Source organism: Podarcis raffonei, chromosome 13 (assembly GCF_027172205.1).
Source record: "Podarcis raffonei isolate rPodRaf1 chromosome 13, rPodRaf1.pri, whole genome shotgun sequence".
NCBI classification, from domain to species: domain Eukaryota; kingdom Metazoa; phylum Chordata; class Lepidosauria; order Squamata; family Lacertidae; genus Podarcis; species Podarcis raffonei.
The window spans coordinates 53625976-53643367 of record NC_070614.1 but is presented as its reverse complement, the minus strand read 5'-3'; the positions used below and the strand labels follow the sequence as shown (position 1 = coordinate 53643367).

The window sequence follows — 17392 nt, the reverse complement described above, 5'->3', positions numbered from 1 at the left end:
AATCTAATCACTTAATATAATTTCTTATTTTCCCTATTTTAAATATCACGACTAATATATCTGTTCTTTTTCAGTTTGTAATGTTTCATAAGTTTCTCCTTACAAAACTTCTTGTAGTCCTACTAGCGTAATTTGTTGATTACAATTGCTCTTCAAATAGTTTGTATATTTCTTCCAATCTTCTGTAAATCTCTGGTCCCAAAGGTTTCGAATCCTTCCTCTCATTTTGTCCGATTCTGCGTAGTCCATTAATTTTGTCTGCCATTCTTCCTTTGTCGGAATTTCTTCTTGCTTCCATTTCTGGGTGAACAATACTCTTGCCGCTGTTGTTTCATATAAAATCAATTTACCATCTTGCCTATTAATATCCTGACCGAGTTAAAAAGCTTCTGGTTTTTTAAAAAAATGTATATTTCAACATCTTTTTCATCTCATTATATATCATTCCCCAGAAGTTCTTTACTTTTTTACATTCCCACCACATATGATAAAATGTTCCTTCTTTTTCTTTACATTTCCAACATTTGCTATTTGTCTTCTACATTTTAACTAATTTCACAGGTGTCATATACCATCTGTACATCGTTTTCATCATATTCTTCAGTTACACAGAACTCCTCATCAAGAGGCGACGAAGAGTTCTGCGGCGCTTTAAAGCTTGCAAAACGATTTGGCGGCAAAAAACTTGCTGGGACTGCAGTTTCCGCATTCCTCCGTAGATCATTAACCCCTTCTGGTTCTCTCCGTCGCAGCGTTCTGTGCAAGTCGAATCCTGGCAAAAATAAAATAAAAATGAATGTCAGAGTTCTCTTCTTTTCTGTCTCTCTTTCTTTCTTTTTTGAATTTGCATTTTATTTATTTGTTAACATTCTTATATTACATCCTTAAACGTTGCCCTATTACATTACAGGGCTTACTATAATTTCCAACATGTGTACAAAAATTATATACAAATTTTATATACCTAGAAAGAAAATGAAACAAAAAAAGGAGAAAAAGCAAAAACAATTTCCCCCCAAAATCATATACATACCAATTTATTGTAATGTATGATGTTGGTCTTTTTGTTTTGCTTTGGTTCTTGTCTGTTTTTTGTAAGTTTTGGCGGTTTTAAATTTGGAGGATTAAGTACATTATGTTGGTATGAGAAACTGTCGTGTGATGGGCCAATGGCCGTAATAAAGTTCAATACAATACAATACAATACAATACAATACAATACAATACAATACATATACATACCAACACACTAGACTTCCTGTCTTTTCCGTTGTATATTCCTTTTTTACAAATCAATGTACTCTTGTTATTGTATGTATCTTTACATATTATCTAATACGTTCCTATATCAATATGTGCTCTTAGTCTTATTTCTCAACTCGGTCTCACTCCAACGTCAAATCAAATCCTGTCTCTCTCTCTTTCAGAGAGTCTTATGAACACCAAGTTGGAGACCGTTGACCTTCGGTGGATGACGTATCCTGCGGATGGGCAGGTGAGGCAGCGGGAAGGTGGGATAATAATAATAATAATTAATAATAATAATAATAATAATTTTATTTTATTTATACCCCGCCCTTCCCGGTTCAAAAACCGGGCTCAGGGCGGCTAACAAGAAATTTGAAACACTTTTAAACACTTAATTATAAAAGCAGCATAAAATACAGTATGAAAACGTGAATAACAATAAAATTCAAAAATCAATAGATAGTCAAAGTCCCTGACCTCCCTCGGGTCCACGTTGCCTCATGCTTCCCGTCAGCTCAGAGAGTCGGGGCCAAAGTCTGCTAGGTGGGTGGGAAGAAATAATAGAAATAATCGTAGCCCAATCGCCTGCCGTGGAGGAAACCCTGAGCCAGAAAGTTTTTTTATTTTAAATGTGAAACTTCCCAGCTTTTGTAAAGGGAGTGCGGGGAAAGCAGGTTGGGAAACCCAGAGGCCGTTACCGTATTTTTCGCTCTATAGGACGCACTTTTTCCCCGCCAAAAATGAAGGGGAAATGTGTGTGCGTCCTATGCGGCGAATGCAGGGGGGAGGCAGGCAGGAAAAGCCCCCCACAAGCTCTGCGCGGCTCTTGCGGGTTTTTCCCCAGGAGGGAGAAGGGACTGATGCGGCCAGTCAGTCCCTTCTCCCTCCTCGTAGAAAAGCCCGCAGGAGCCGCGCGCTCCTTAAAGGGTGCGCGGCTCCTGTGGGCTTTGGCGGGAGGTGGGGGTATTGCCATAGCCGCGCGCAGCCTCTCCCGGCCGGAGAGGTTGCCCGGGGCTAAAGAAGCCATAGCCGTGCGCAGCCTCTCCCGGCCGGAGAGGTTGCGTGGGGCTAAAGAAGCCATAGCCGTGCGCAGCCTCTCCCGGCCGGAGAGGTTGCGTGGGGCTAAAGAAGCCATAGCCGTGCGCAGGCTCTCCCGGCCGGAGAGGTTGCACGGGGCTAAAGAAGCCATAGCCGTGCGCAGACTCTCCCTGCCGGAGAGGTTGCACGGGGCTAAAGAAGCCATAGCCGTGCGCAGACTCTCCCGGCCGGAGAGGTTGCACGGGGCTAAAGAAGCCATAGCCGTGCGCAGACTCTCTCTGCCGGAGAGGTTGCGTGGGGCTAAAGAAGCCATAGCCGTGCGCAGACTCTCCCGGCCGGAGAGGTTGCACGGGGCTAAAGAAGCCATACCCGTGCGCAGACTCTCCCGGCCGGAGAGGTTGCACGGGGCTAAAGAAGCCATAGCCGTGCGCAGACTCTCCCGGCCGGAGAGGCTGCGTGGGGCTAAAGAAGCCATAGCCGTGCGCAGTCTCTCCCGGCCGGAGAGGTTGCGTGGGGCTAAAGAACCCATAGCCGTGCGCAGCCGCTCCCGGCCGGAGAGGTTGCGTGGGGCTAAAGAAGCCATAGCCGTGCGCAGCCTTTCCGCTGCTCCCCGACCTGCTCTTTGGGGCTGGCGGTGGGCTTCCCCCCGCCAGCCCCATAGAGCAGGTTGAAAGGAACCTGAAGCCCGGAGAGCGAGAGGGGTCGGTGCACACTGACCCCTCTCGCTCTCCAGGCTTCCAAGGTAGCTGCCTGAAGGCGACCGAACGCACCTTGAAGGGCACCTTGTTGGAGAGGGGGAAAACAAGGGGGGGAATTCACCCCCTCTCTGCGCATCGCCTCCTGCCGCTTCGCTGAAGGGTGCTGGGCAGAGAGGGGGAGAATTTTTTTTTCCTGTTCTCCCCCCTCTAAAACAAGGCGTGTCCTATGGTCGGGTGCGTCCTATAGAGCGGAAAATTCTCATCGTTTGTGGTGTGCGGCAGCAGGTTTGGGACCAGAATTGGAAGCGGGGTGAACAGGAGTGCCTCTGGGTGTATACAGAGCACGTTTGGGACCAGAATTAGAAGCGGGGTCAACAGGAGTGCCTCTGGGTGTATACAGAGTGCGTTTGGGACCGGAGTGGGAAGCGGGGTGAACAGGAGTGCCTCTGGGCGTATACAGAGTGCGTTTGGGACCGGAAGTGGAAGCGGGGTGAACAGGAGTGCCTCTGGGTGTATACAGAGCACGTTTGGGACCAGAATTAGAAGCGGGGTCAACAGGAGTGCCTCTGGGTGTATACAGAGTGCGTTTGGGACCGGAGTGGGAAGCGGGGTGAACAGGAGTGCCTCTGGGCGTATACAGAGTGCGTTTGGGACCGGAAGTGGAAGCGGGGTGAACAGGAGTGCCTCTGGGTGTATACAGAGCACGTTTGGGACTGGAATTGGATACGGTGTCAACAGGAGTGCCTCTGGGTGTATACAGAGTGCGTTTGGGACTGGAATTGGATACGGTGTCAACAGGAGTGCCTCTGGGTGTATACAGAGTGCGTTTTCCTCTGGTACTGAGCGACTGCAGCCCTTCCAGATCTCAAAATCCCCTCTGTAACTCAGTGTGTCTCTCGCTGGGTGGATCAGCATTCCTGTTGGGATCTGGCCGGCGCCTGCTATCTGCTCCTTCTGGAAACAATTGGAGACTTTTTTTATTATTCCAACAAGCTTTTGCAGCTGAACGAATGCTTCTACTGTAAACTGTTGCATGCAGTTCTTTTTATTTGCATCTCGTGCGTCGCCTCGAGATCTGTATGTTTGTGGAAGGCAAGGAAATAATAGAACAGCAGAGCTGTAGGGTTGGAAGGGGGCCAGCGGGTCATCTAGACCAACCCCCTGCAATACTAATAATAATTTTGTTTTTTGTTTTAAAAGATCTGGGTCAGGGCAAAGTGGGACCCATCTAGTCCAGCACCATACTGGCCAAATAGATGCCCGTTATCGGAAACCCACAAACAGGACTTGTCAGCCAATGAAGCTGAACATAAAATCCTCTTTTAAAGCCATCAGAATTGGTTTATTGCAGCGTGTCTTCATTAGGCTTTCAGATCGCTGAACGGTTAAAAGCACAGTTTAAAGAGGAAGCCAGATTATTAAAAACAGCAGCTCAAATCTCAGAACAAAAGAAATAACGCCCCAGACTTAGATGGGTCTGGGAGTTAACTCTGAGCAGCCCAAGAAACGAGAAGAAAAAGGGAGTTTTTTGGCAGCCTGAGAAGAGCTTCCCCAACATGGCGCCCTCCAGTAGGTTTGGACTACAACTCCCATGGGCCTTTGCATTGGACAGCCGTGCTGACAGGGGCTGATGGGAAGTGTGGCCCCAATGGCCGTGCTGACAGGGGCTGATGGGAAGTGTGGCCCCAATGGCCGTGGTGACAGGGGCTGATGGGAAGTGTGGCCCCAATGGCCGTGCTGACAGGGGCTGATGGGAAGTGTGGCCCCAATGGCCGTGGTGACAGGGGCTGATGGGAAGTGTGGCCCCAATGGCCGTGGTGACAGGGGCTGATGGGAAGTGTGGCCCCAATGGCCGTGGTGACAGGGGCTGATGGGAAGTGTGGCCCCAATGGCCGTGGTGACAGGGGCTGATGGGAAGTGTGGCCCCAATGGCCGTGCTGACAGGGTCTGATGGGAAGTGTGGCCCCAATGGCCGTGGTGACAGGGGCTGATGGGAAGTGTGGCGCCAATGGCCGTGCTGACAGGGGCTGATGGGAAGTGTGGCCCCAATGGCCGTGGTGACAGGGGCTGATGGGAAGTGTGGCCCCAATGGCCGTGGTGACAGGGGCTGATGGGAAGTGTGGCGCCAATGGCCGTGGTGACAGGGGCTGATGGGAAGTGTGGCGCCAATGGCCGTGCTGACAGGGGCTGATGGGAAGTGTGGCGCCAGTGGCCGTGGTGACAGGGGCTGATGGGAAGTGTGGCGCCAATGGCCGTGCTGACAGGGGCTGATGGGAAGTGTGGCCCCAATGGCCGTGGTGACAGGGGCTGATGGGAAGTGTGGCCCCAATGGCCGTGGTGACAGGGGCTGATGGGAAGTGTGGCCCCAATGGCCGTGCTGACAGGGGCTGATGGGAAGTGTGGCCCCAATGGCCGTGGTGACAGGGGCTGATGGGAAGTGTGGCCCCAATGGCCGTGCTGACAGGGGCTGATGGGAAGTGTGGCCCCAATGGCCGTGGTGACAGGGGCTGATGGGAAGTGTGGCCCCAATGGCCGTGCTGACAGGGGCTGATGGGAAGTGTGGCCCCAATGGCCGTGGTGACAGGGGCTGATGGGAAGTGTGGCCCCAATGGCCGTGGTGACAGGGGCTGATGGGAAGTGTGGCCCCAATGGCCGTGGTGACAGGGGCTGATGGGAAGTGTGGCCCCAATGGCCGTGCTGACAGGGGCTGATGGGAAGTGTGGCCCCAATGGCCGTGGTGACAGGGGCTGATGGGAAGTGTGGCCCCAATGGCCGTGGTGACAGGGGCTGATGGGAAGTGTGGCCCCAATGGCCGTGCTGACAGGGGCTGATGGGAAGTGTGGCCCCAATGGCCGTGGTGACAGGGGCTGATGGGAAGTGTGGCCCCAATGGCCGTGGTGACAGGGGCTGATGGGAAGTGTGGCCCCAATGGCCGTGGTGACAGGGGCTGATGGGAAGTGTGGCCCCAATGGCCGTGGTGACAGGGGCTGATGGGAAGTGTGGCCCCAATGGCCGTGGTGACAGGGGCTGATGGGAAGTGTGGCCCCAATGGCCGTGCTGACAGGGGCTGATGGGAAGTGTGGCCCCAATGGCCGTGGTGACAGGGGCTGATGGGAAGTGTGGCCCCAATGGCCGTGCTGACAGGGGCTGATGGGAAGTGTGGCCCCAATGGCCGTGGTGACAGGGGCTGATGGGAAGTGTGGCCCCAATGGCCGTGCTGACAGGGGCTGATGGGAAGTGTGGCCCCAATGGCCGTGCTGACAGGGGCTGATGGGAAGTGTGGCCCCAATGGCCGTGCTGACAGGGGCTGATGGGAAGTGTGGCCCCAATGGCCGTGGTGACAGGGGCTGATGGGAAGTGTGGCCCCAATGGCCGTGGTGACAGGGGCTGATGGGAAGTGTGGCCCCAATGGCCGTGGTTACAGTGGTGCCCCGCAAGACGAATGCCTCGCAAGACGAAATACCCGCTAGACGAAAGGGTTTTCCGTTTTTCGATGCGCTTCGCAAGACGAATTTCCCTATGGGCTTGCTTCGCAAGACGAAAACTTCTTGCGAGTCTTGCGATTTTTTTCGCTCCCCCCCCCCTTTTGCTAAGCCGCTAATAGCCTTTTAGCCGCTAAGCCGCTAAGCCTTTAATAGCCGCTAAGCCGCTAATAGCGCTAATCCGCTAAGCCGCTAATAGGGTTGCTTCGCAAGACGAAAAGACCGCTAGACGAAGAGACTCGCGGAACGGATTCTTTTCGTCTTGCGAGGCACCACTGTATAGGGGCTGATGGGAAGTGTGGCCCCAATGGCCATGCTGACAGGGGCTGATGGGAAGTGTGGCCCCAATGGCCGGGTTGACAGGGGCTGATGGGAAGTGTGGCCCCAGTGGCCAGGTTGACAGGGTCTGATGGGAAGTGTGGCCCCAATGGCTGTGCTACAGGGTTTGATGGGAAGTGTGGCCCCAATGGCCATGTTGACAGGGTCTGATGGGAAGTGTGGCCCCAAATGGCCTTGCTGACAGGGGCTGATGGGAAGTGTGGCCCCAAATGGCCATGCTGGCAGAGGCTGATGAGAAAGAGTAGCCCCAATGGCCTTGCTGACAGGGTCTGATGGGAAGTGTGGCCCCAAATGGCCGTGCTCACAGGGGCTGATGGGAAGTGTGGCCCCAAATGGCCGTGCTCACAGGGGCTGATGGGAAGTGTGGCCCCAAATGGCCGTGCTCACAGGGGCTGATGTGAACTGTTTTCCAAAATGGCCGTACTGGCAGGGGCTGATAGGAAGTGTCGCCATAAATGGCCGTGCTGACAGGGGCTGATGGGAAGTGTGGCCCCAATGGCCGTGCTGACAGGGGCTGATGGGAAGTGTGGCCCCAATGGCCGTTCTGACAGGGGCTGATGGGAAGTGTGGCCCCAATGGCCGTTCTGACAGGGGCTGATGGGAAGTGTGGCCCCAATGGCCGTGGTGACAGGGGCTGATGGGAAGTGTGGCCCCAATGGCCGTGCTGACAGGGGCTGATGGGAAGTGTGGCCCCAATGGCCGTTCTGACAGGGGCTGATGGGAAGTGTGGCCCCAATGGCCGTGGTGACAGGGGCTGATGGGAAGTGTGGCCCCAATGGCCGTGCTGACAGGGGCTGATGGGAAGTGTGGCCCCAATGGCCGTGCTGACAGGGGCTGATGGGAAGTGTGGCGCCAATGGCCGTGCTGACAGGGGCTGATGGGAAGTGTGGCCCCAGTGGCCGTGCTGACAGGGGCTGATGGGAAGTGTTGCCATAAATGGCCATGCTGACGGGCTGATGGGAAGTGTGGCCCCAATGGCCTTGCTGACAGGGGCTGATGGGAAGTGTGGCCCCAAATGGCTGTGCTGACAGGGGCTGATGGGAAGTGTAGTCTCAATGGCCGTGCTGACAGGGGCTGATGGGAAGTGTTGCCATAAATGGCTGTGCTGACAGGGGCTGATGGGAAGTGTGGCCCCAAATGGCTGTGCTGACAGGGGCTGATGGGAAGTGTAGTCTCAATGGCCGTGCTGACAGGGGCTGATGGGAAGTGTGGCCCCAATGGCCGTTCTGACAGGGGCTGATGGGAAGTGTGGCCCCAATGGCCGTTCTGACAGGGGCTGATGGGAAGTGTGGCGCCAATGGCCGTGCTGACAGGGGCTGATGGGAAGTGTGGCCCCAGTGGCCGTGCTGACAGGGGCTGATGGGAAGTGTTGCCATAAATGGCCATGCTGACGGGCTGATGGGAAGTGTGGCCCCAATGGCCTTGCTGACAGGGGCTGATGGGAAGTGTGGCCCCAAATGGCTGTGCTGACAGGGGCTGATGGGAAGTGTAGTCTCAATGGCCGTGCTGACAGGGGCTGATGGGAAGTGTTGCCATAAATGGCTGTGCTGACAGGGGCTGATGGGAAGTGTGGCCCCAAATGGCTGTGCTGACAGGGGCTGATGGGAAGTGTAGTCTCAATGGCCGTGCTGACAGGGGCTGATGGGAAGTGTGGCCCCAATGGCCGTGCTGACAGGGGCTGATGGGAAGTGTGGCCCCAAATGGCTGTGCTGACAGGGGCTGATGGGAAGTGTAGTCTCAATGGCCGTGCTGACAGGGGCTGATGGGAACTGTGGCTCCAATGGCCATGCTGACAGGGGCTGATGGGAAGTGTGGCCCCAATGGCCGTACTGGCAGGGGCTGATGGGAAGTGTGGCCCTAATGGGCTTGCTGACAGGGGCTGATGGGAACATTTTCCCAAAATGGCATTGCTGACGGGCTGATGAGAACCATTTTCCAAAATGGCTGTGTGGCTGGGGCTGATGGGAACTGTTTTCCAAAATGACTATGCTGACAGGGGCTGATGGGAACTGTTTTCCAAAATGGCCGTACTGGCAGGGGCTGATGAGAACCGTTTTCCAAAATGGCTGTGCTGACGGGGCTAATGGGATCCGTGGCCCAAAACATCGGGAAGGCCACCGGCTTGGGTTGCTCTGAACACCCGACACACTTTCAAAATGTCCTCTCTCTCTCTCTCTGTGGCAGTGGGAGGAGCTGAGCGGCCTGGACGAGGAGCAGAACAGCGTCCGCACCTTCGAGGTGTGCGGCGTCCGCTCTCCCAACCAGAACAACTGGCTGCGCACCACCTTCGTCCCTCGCTCGGGGGCCACGCACGTCTACGCCGAGCTGCGCTTCACGGTTGTGGAGTGCTTCTCCATCCCGCAGGTCACGCGCTCCTGCAAGGAGACCTTCAACGTCTTCTTCTACGAGGCCGACCGCGACCTGGCCACCGAGTCCTTCCCGCCCTGGATGGAGAACCCCTACGTCAAGGTGGACACGGTGGCGGCCGAGCACCTGACGCGCAAGCGAGCGGGCATGGAGGCCTCCGGGAAGGTCAACGTCAAGACCCTCAAGATCGGACCGCTCTCCAAGGCCGGCTTCTACCTGGCCTTCCAGGACCAGGGCGCTTGCATGGCCCTGCTCTCCGTCCGACTCTTCTACAAGAAGTGCCCCGCCGTCACCGTCAACTTCACCCTCTTCCAGGAGACGGTGCCGCGCGAGCTGGTCATGCCCGTGGCCGGCCGGTGTGTGCCCAACGCCGTCAAGGTCAGCGCCCGGCCGCTCAGCATGTACTGCCGCGAGGACGGAGAGTGGGCCGAACAGACCGTCACCGACTGCACCTGCGCGGCCGGACACGAGCCGTCCGAGGAGAACACCAAGTGCCGAGGTGAGGATGCCCCGCAGAGGAGCGTCGTTATTATTACAGTGGTACCTCCGGCTGGGGATGTGGGTGGCACTGGGGGTTAAACCACAGAGCCTAAGGCTTGCCGATCGGAAGGTCGGCGGTTCGAATCCCCGCCACGGGGTGAGCTCCCGTTGCTCAGTCCCTGCTCCTGCCAACCTAGCAGTTTGAAAGCACATCAAAGTGCAAGTAGATAAATAGGTACCACTTCAGCGGGAAGGTAAACGGCGTTTCCATGCGCTGCTCTGGTTCGCCAGAAGCGGCTTAGTCATGCTGGCCACATGACCCAGAAGCTGGACGCCGGCTCCCTCGGCCAATAAAGCGAGATGAGCGCCGCAACCCCAGAGTCGGCCATGACTGGACCTAATGGTCAGGGGTCCCTTTACCTTTACCTCCGGTTGTGGACGGGATCCGTTCCAGAGCTCCGGCCGGATCCTGAGGTTTCTGTGTCGCTTCTGCGAATGCGCGTTCAGCGAAACCCAATACTTCTGAGTTTGCCGCTTTCGCAACCCGAAGTTTACGGTACCCGAGGGTAACGTAAGCCGAGGTAGAACTGTATTTCATTGTTGTTGATGATAATAATAATAATAATAATAATAATAATAATAATAATAATAATGTTTTTATTTATACCCCACCCATCTGGCTGGGTTTCCCCAGCCACTCTGGGTGGCTTACAGCACATAAAAAAATGTGAAATGTACACAGCTGTCATACACAGGTGACTACAATTATGGATCTCAGTTATATACCTCTATCAATAATAATAATAATAATAATAATAATAATAAAATTATTTATACCCCGCACACTCTGGGCGGTTTCCAACAAAATATTAAAATACAGTAATTCATCAAACACTAAAAGCTTCCCTAAACAGGGCTGCCTTCAGATGTCTTCTAAAAGTCTGGTAGTTGTTCTTCTCTTTGACATCTGGTGGGAGGGAGTTCCACAGGGAGGGCGCCACCACTGAGAAGGCCCTCTGCTATCTATCATCCATCTATCTATCATCTTATCTATCTATCTATCTATCTATCTATCTATCTATCTACAGGGCTCCTCCACACTTGTGCATGTGCTGTGCCTAGAAAGCAAAAGTCCTGACAGTGTTACGCTTGACCCACGCTTTCTAAGCATGGGCCCAAGGCATTTTCCCCTTGACCTCTGCTCTTTTCCAAGGGAAACCCCGCTCTTCATGATAGATCAGAACAAATGGCAATCTGGAGGAAACCCAGATTCCTGTTTGCTCCGATTGAGCACTAAAGAGCAGTTTTTTCCCCAGGAGGGAAAATGTTGTTTATTCAATCTGTATACAGTGGTACCTCGGCTTACAAACTTAATCCATTCCGGAAGTCCGTTCTTAAACCGAGGCACGCTTTCCCTAATGAGACCTCCCGCCGCCGGTGCCCTTCCACCATTCGGATTCCGTTCTTAGACCGAGGCGAAGTTCTCAAACCAAGACACTATTTCCGGTTTTGCAGGGTTTGTAAACCAAATCGTTCTTAAACCGGACGGTTCTTAAACCGAGGTACCACTGTACTCACAACATAAAAACACACAGACGGCAATAAATAAATAAAGGAGGCAAGTAAATGGGAAGCCAGAAAGGTGGAAAGGGGTAGCCGAGACTCTGAGCTCTTGGTGCTGACGCTGTTCAAAGATGATGAGGGTTTTATTTATTTTATCTATGTCTTGCCTGTCTTGCTGTGTTGCCCCAGCCGCTCTGTGTGGCTTCCAACGCTTACGAAAACATTATAGGACGCACCCTGGCTCCCAGCCAGGACTTGCCGTCATGGGGTCTTCTGGCAGACAACTTTGTGAAGTTAATTATTGATTCTATAACCAAGGACTTCCCTCAAGCCTTTAGGGGTTTTTTTGGGAAGGGGGTCTGACCTAAATCTACTGACTGTTGACTTCAAATGGATGAAAAAGACTATTGTGAGACCAAGGGAGAATACTCTTCTCCTTCCAGGCCATGAGTCATAGAATTGCAGACTTGCAAGGGACCCTGTGGGTCATCTAGTCCAACCCGCTGCAACGCAGGAATGTGCAGCTGTCCCATACGGGGATCAAACCTGAAACCTTGGTGTTATCAGCGGCACGCTATAAACATCATTTTTAAAATCTACTTTCACTGGTTATGAACTGCATTTCGCTCCTGCTTTTCATCCAAGAATCTCTCAGGTAGTGGTTCCGCCCTCACAAGAACAGCCCGGTAGGGCAGGCCAGCAGGGGTTTGAATCCTCACTCAGCTGTGAAAGAGGGGATCTTGAGGGGTCAGTCAGAGCCTCTTGGCTTAACCTACTTCACATAATAATAATTTATTATTTGTACCCCACCCATCTGGCTGGGCTTCCCCAGCCACTCTGGGCGGCTTCCAACAAAGATTTAAAATACATTAAAATGTCACACATTAAAAACTTCCCTAAACAGGGCTGCCTTCAGATGTCTTCTAAATCTCAGGTAGTTGTTTATCGCTTTGACATCTAACAGGAGGGCATTCCACAGGGCGGGCACCACCACCGAGAAGGCCCTGCCTGGTTCCCTGTAACTTGGCTTCTCGCAGGGAGGGAACCGCCAGAAGGCCCTCGGAGCTGGACCTCCGTGTCCGGGCTGAACGATGGGGGTGGAGACACTCCTTCAGGTCTACTGGACCGAGGCTGTTTAGGGCTTTCAAGATCAGCACCAACACTTTGAATTGTGCTCGGAAACGTCCTGGGAGCCAATGTAGGTCTTTCAAGACCAGTGTTATATGGTCTCCCAGTCCCCAGTCTGGCTGCCGCATTCTGGATTAGTTGCAGTTTCCGGGTCACCTTCAAAGGTAGCCCCACGTAGAGCACATTGCAGTAGTCCAAGCGGGAGATAACTAGAGCATGCACCACTCTGGCAAGGCAGTCAGCAGGCTGGGAGGGTCTCATCCTGCGTACCAGATGGAGCTGGTAGACAGCTGCCCTGGACACAGAACTGACCTGCGCCTCCATGGACAGCGGTGAGTCCAAAATGACTCCCAGGCTGCGCACCTTCAGGGGCACAGTTGCCACATTCAGGACCAGGGAGTCCCCCCCACCCGCCCGCCCCCTGTCCCCCAAAACAGTACTTCTGTCTTGTCAGGATTCAACCTCAATCCATTAGCCGGCATCCATCCTCCAGCCACACAGGGCTGTTGTGAGGATAAAGCAGAGAACAGGCGGAGAACAAAGTACGCTGTCTCGGCCTCTTTCGAAGAGAAGTACAAATCTGTTGCGTGGCCACATTGGGAACATTTGTGTTCAGTTATGGCTGCCTCGCCTCAAAAGGGATATCGTAGAGCTGGAAAAAATTCAGAAAAGCACAGCCCACATGATCAAGGGGATATGGAGCGACTCAATACAGTGTTTGGGGACTTTTACTTTGGAGAAAAGGCGAGGAAAAATAATATAATAATAATTTATTATTTATACCCCAGCCATCTGGCTGGGTCTCCCCAGCCACCCTGGGCGGCTTCCAACAATGTATTAAAATACAGTGGTCTGTTAAACATTAAAAGCTTCCCTAAACAGGGCTGCCTTCAGATGTCGTCTAAAAGTCAGATAGCTGTTTATTTCCTTGACATCTGATGGGAGGGCATTCCACACCACCGAGAAGGCCCTCTTCCTGGTTCCCTGTAGCTTTGCTTCTCGCAGGGAGGGAACCACCAGAAGGCCCTCAGAGCTGGACCTCAGTGTCCGGGCAGAACGATGGGGGTGGAGACGCTCCTTCAGGTCTACTGGGCCTTTGAGGCCGTTTAGGGCTTTCAAGGTCAGCACCAACACTTTGAACTGTGCTCGGAAGAGGCGGCTTGATTGAAGTTTACGAAAGAACATAGAGAAAGTGGGCAGAGGAAAGTTTTTCTTCCTCTCTCACGACACCATAACTTGTGGGAGCTGAATGCTGGGAGATTCGGGACAGGTAAAAGAAAATTATTCGGAGTTAAACTGTGGAACTCCCTGCCACAGGAAACAGGCATGGCTACCAACTTGGATGGCTTTAAAAGAGGATTGGACAAATGCATGGAGCTACCGATGGAAGCCGCAGGAGGGGAGAGTGGTTCTTGAGCTCAAATCTTTGCTTGCGGGCTTCCCAGCAGCGCTCGCCTTGTGTTCTTAAGCTACGATATCCTTTTTGAGAAGAAGAAGAGGAGACCAGATCTGCGGGCAAGGTGCCAAAAGGGGCCACTGAAGCTTTTGCATGTGGAAGAGAGGCCCCATGCCCTGCGCCTTCTCGTGAGGAAGAGAGACCGCATTCCAGCATTCCTCGCTTCGTAGAAACCAGGGCGGCGGATCAGGCACCAGGAAACGTAAACAGTTTGCAGGGAGGGAGCCACGTCTCGGTCAGAGAGGGATGTGTGTCTGTTGGCCGCGATCGCTGTGCTCGCTTTCAGGGACTCAGACAGATTCCCTCCACTTGCAGTTTTGTGTCTGGCAATGCAGACAGATGGGCGGGGTATACATAATAAAATTATTATTATTAACATCATCATCACAGCTTCTCCCACACTCTGTCCTTTGAGGCCCTAAGGTTCCCCAATGCACGATGCTTTGAAAGCACAAGACTTATCCCGAAAGCTTTCTGGGAACTGTAGTTTTCCCACTTGTAGAGCTACAGTTCCCAGAACAGAAGGAGATCCCAGTGGCAGAACGGATGTCTCAGTGGAAAATCCACAAGCAGGATTCGAACACAAGACCGACACTCTCCCTTCCAGTGGTTTCCGGCAACTGTCATTCGGACGCATTGCTTTCTCCGACTGTAGAAGTTGCAGAGCATAGCTACTGTATTTTTCGCTCTGTAAGACGCACCAGACCATAAGACACACCTAGTTTTGGGAGGAGGAAAACAAGAAAAAAAATATTCTGAATCCCAGAAGCCACAACAGCAAGAGGGATCGCTGCGCAGTGAAAGCAGCAATCCCTCTTGCCGTTCTGGCTTCTGGGATAGCTGCGCAGCCTGCATTTGCTCCATAAGACGCACACACATTTCCCCTTACTTTTTAGGAGGGAAAAAGTGAGTCTTACAGAGCAAAAAATACGGTATATTGACAAGTAGCCATCCATAGCCTTCTCCTCCTCCATGAATTTGCCTAATCCTCTTTTAAGGCCTTCCAAGTCCATGGCCACTCCTGCCTCCTGTGGCAGTGAGTTCCACAGTCCTGAATCTCCCAACATTCAGCTTCCTCGGATACCCAGGTGAGCGTCGGAGAAAAAACTTTCTCTAGCCACTTCCAAATGCTGCAACCTGGCGTCGCCCCAGCCCCTCGATCATTTCGACGGCCCTTATCCAAAACTTCCCCAACTCTTTCCACATCCTTTTTCAGGCGAGGCGACCAGAACAGTGCAGAAAACATTGCAAACGCCTTTTGAAACTTTCCGCCCTGCCGCCTCTCCCCTCCCCTTTTCTCTGAACCAAAAAGCCCCCAAACGCCGCAACCTGGCGTCGCCTCGGCCCCTCGGTCCTTTCGATGGCCCTTATCCGAAACTTCCCCAGCTCTTTCCGCATCCTTTTTCAAGCGAGGTGACCAGAATGCTGCAGGAAAACATGCGCCAAAGATTTTTGCAACGGCACTGCGGTTTTATTTTTGATCCTTTCCCCGGCGGTCCCTGGCGCGGTTCGAATGCAGCAATTGGGTCTGGGGTCTCTCGTACCCCCAGCCTTTTTTTAAACAAAAAAAGTTTTATTGATACAACAAGAAAAAAGAAAAAAACACAAATACCAAATTACACACAGGAATAACTATAGACACATAATTTTCTTAGCAAACAATATAACATAAATTGGTCTTAACACTAAAGACCCAACCTCCCGTCTACTCCATATTTCGATTTCATAATACTTATAGCCAATACACACTTTTATCATAATTAAACTTTTTCTTAATATATCTAATTTCTTATATCTACCTTGCAACTAATCCTAAGTTCCTCGAATGCTTCAACAGAATTTAAACTACTATATTTATTTTTCAGATATCTTTGAAAACCTCCCGTTTTGAAACAAATTCCTGTTTTGACTTATTCTTTATTTTTTCTGATAGACCATCTAATTCGGCATATTCTGTTAGCTTTTGGATCCAATCTTGTATAGAGGGGATTTCATTACTCTCCCATTTTGCCGCGATCAGAACTCTTGCTGCCGCCGTCGCGTATAAAAAGATACCCTTCCTCTTTTGTGCAATATCCAAATCTGTTATTCCCAGGAGGTAGGCCTCTGGTTTTTTATTGAAAGAGATCTTTAGCATTTTTTGTAGCTCTGCATGGATACTCTCCCAGAATACCTGTATTTTCCTACATATCCACCACATATGGTAGAAAGTTCCTGAGTCTCCGCATCTCCAACAATTACTGGACACATTTTTGTACATTTTCCATGGTGATAGATACCATCGGTGTTGCATTTTTTGAAAGTTCTCTCTAATCGTGTAACAATTTGTGAATTTCCAATTGATCTTCCATAAGTTTTCCCATTGGGCCATGGTTATTGAACGGCCAAAATCCTGTCCTACCCCCAGCCTTGCAGTTGCTTTCTCTCTCGCTGTCGTTCTCTCTTCTTTCGGTCAGGAAGGACGGGTCTTTGAACTCCGGGGCGGCTGGACGGGGGCTTGCAAGCCCCCAGGAATGCCAAATATCTGTGGGGTCAAGGGTAACCAACTCCGCCAGGCGGCTGGAGTTGGGGGGGGGAGGGAGAGGGTCCTAAACAAGGCCTCTGAGAGTGGGGCGGACTTAGGGGGCATCCGACAAGAAAGCTGCTGGGTTTGTTTCAGCCATTGTTTACCGCTGTCTTCATTGTGAAATTTCGTTTTTTTCTTCTGCGGAGGGGGGGAAAAGTGCAAAAGTCTCCCATCTTCCAGGGATAGCAAGGGTTATCCTCTACATTTGTTTAGCGAGGAGTCGATAACATTCCTGCTGTTCGGAATACACTTTTCCTGGGTTTTACGTTCCCAGCAGAGGCCTTGAGTGGCTTTTAACTTGCTTGTTTATTCCGTTTCGTTAATCATTTCCTTTAAAAAAAATAAAAATTAGATTTTCCACAATGATAACACAAACCGCAAAGCAGAATAATACACAAAAACAGAAAAAAAGAGAGAAAAGGGAACAATAAACAGATAAACAATAAGAAACTTAATTCTTCACAAATCCAACCTTTTAAACATCTGGGTTGACTTCCTCAAATCCCTCCCTTCTGAGTTTCCTTGTATTTAAAAGTAACAGCTTTCCAATATCGTTATTAAACTAAATTTCCAATTATAGTCCGTCTTATTCACTTTTCTTAACATTCTAAATCCCATTTATTTAATTGTAACTTAGTTTAATCCTAGGCCTATTTGTTTCTTCCAAGGAATTTCTAATTTTTTATATTGCAATATTTATTCAAATAGTCCTTAAATTTCCTCCACCGTTAATCAATTATTTCCCGTGGGGCATCTATTTGGGCTTTGGCTGCCCTTTCCAAGTGCATGAAAGGATCCTGCAGGATCGGGCCCATGTCGTTTCGTCGTGTCCGCCTCTTCGTGACCCCCTGGACCAGAGCACGCCAGGCACTCCTGTCGTCCACTGCCTCCCGCAGTTTAGTCAAACTCATGCTGGTAGCTAAGAGAACACTGTCCCACCATCTCGTCCTCCGTCGTCCCCTTCTCCTTGTGCCCTCCATCTTTCCCAACATCAGGGTCTTTTCCAGGGAGTCTTCTCTTCTCATGA

The 17392-nt window shown here is 51.6% G+C and overlaps 1 protein-coding gene across 1 annotated transcript in view; it reads left to right on the top strand.

The window, feature by feature from the left end:
* Positions 1–17392, top strand: part of EPHB4 (EPH receptor B4) — a 58106-nt gene that overhangs the window by 20662 nt on the left and 20052 nt on the right. The window contains exons 2-3 of the mRNA XM_053362188.1: positions 1428–1495; positions 8990–9671. Of these exons, the coding sequence (XP_053218163.1) occupies positions 1428–1495; positions 8990–9671 (750 nt within the window). The remainder of the gene's footprint in view (positions 1–1427; positions 1496–8989; positions 9672–17392) is intronic.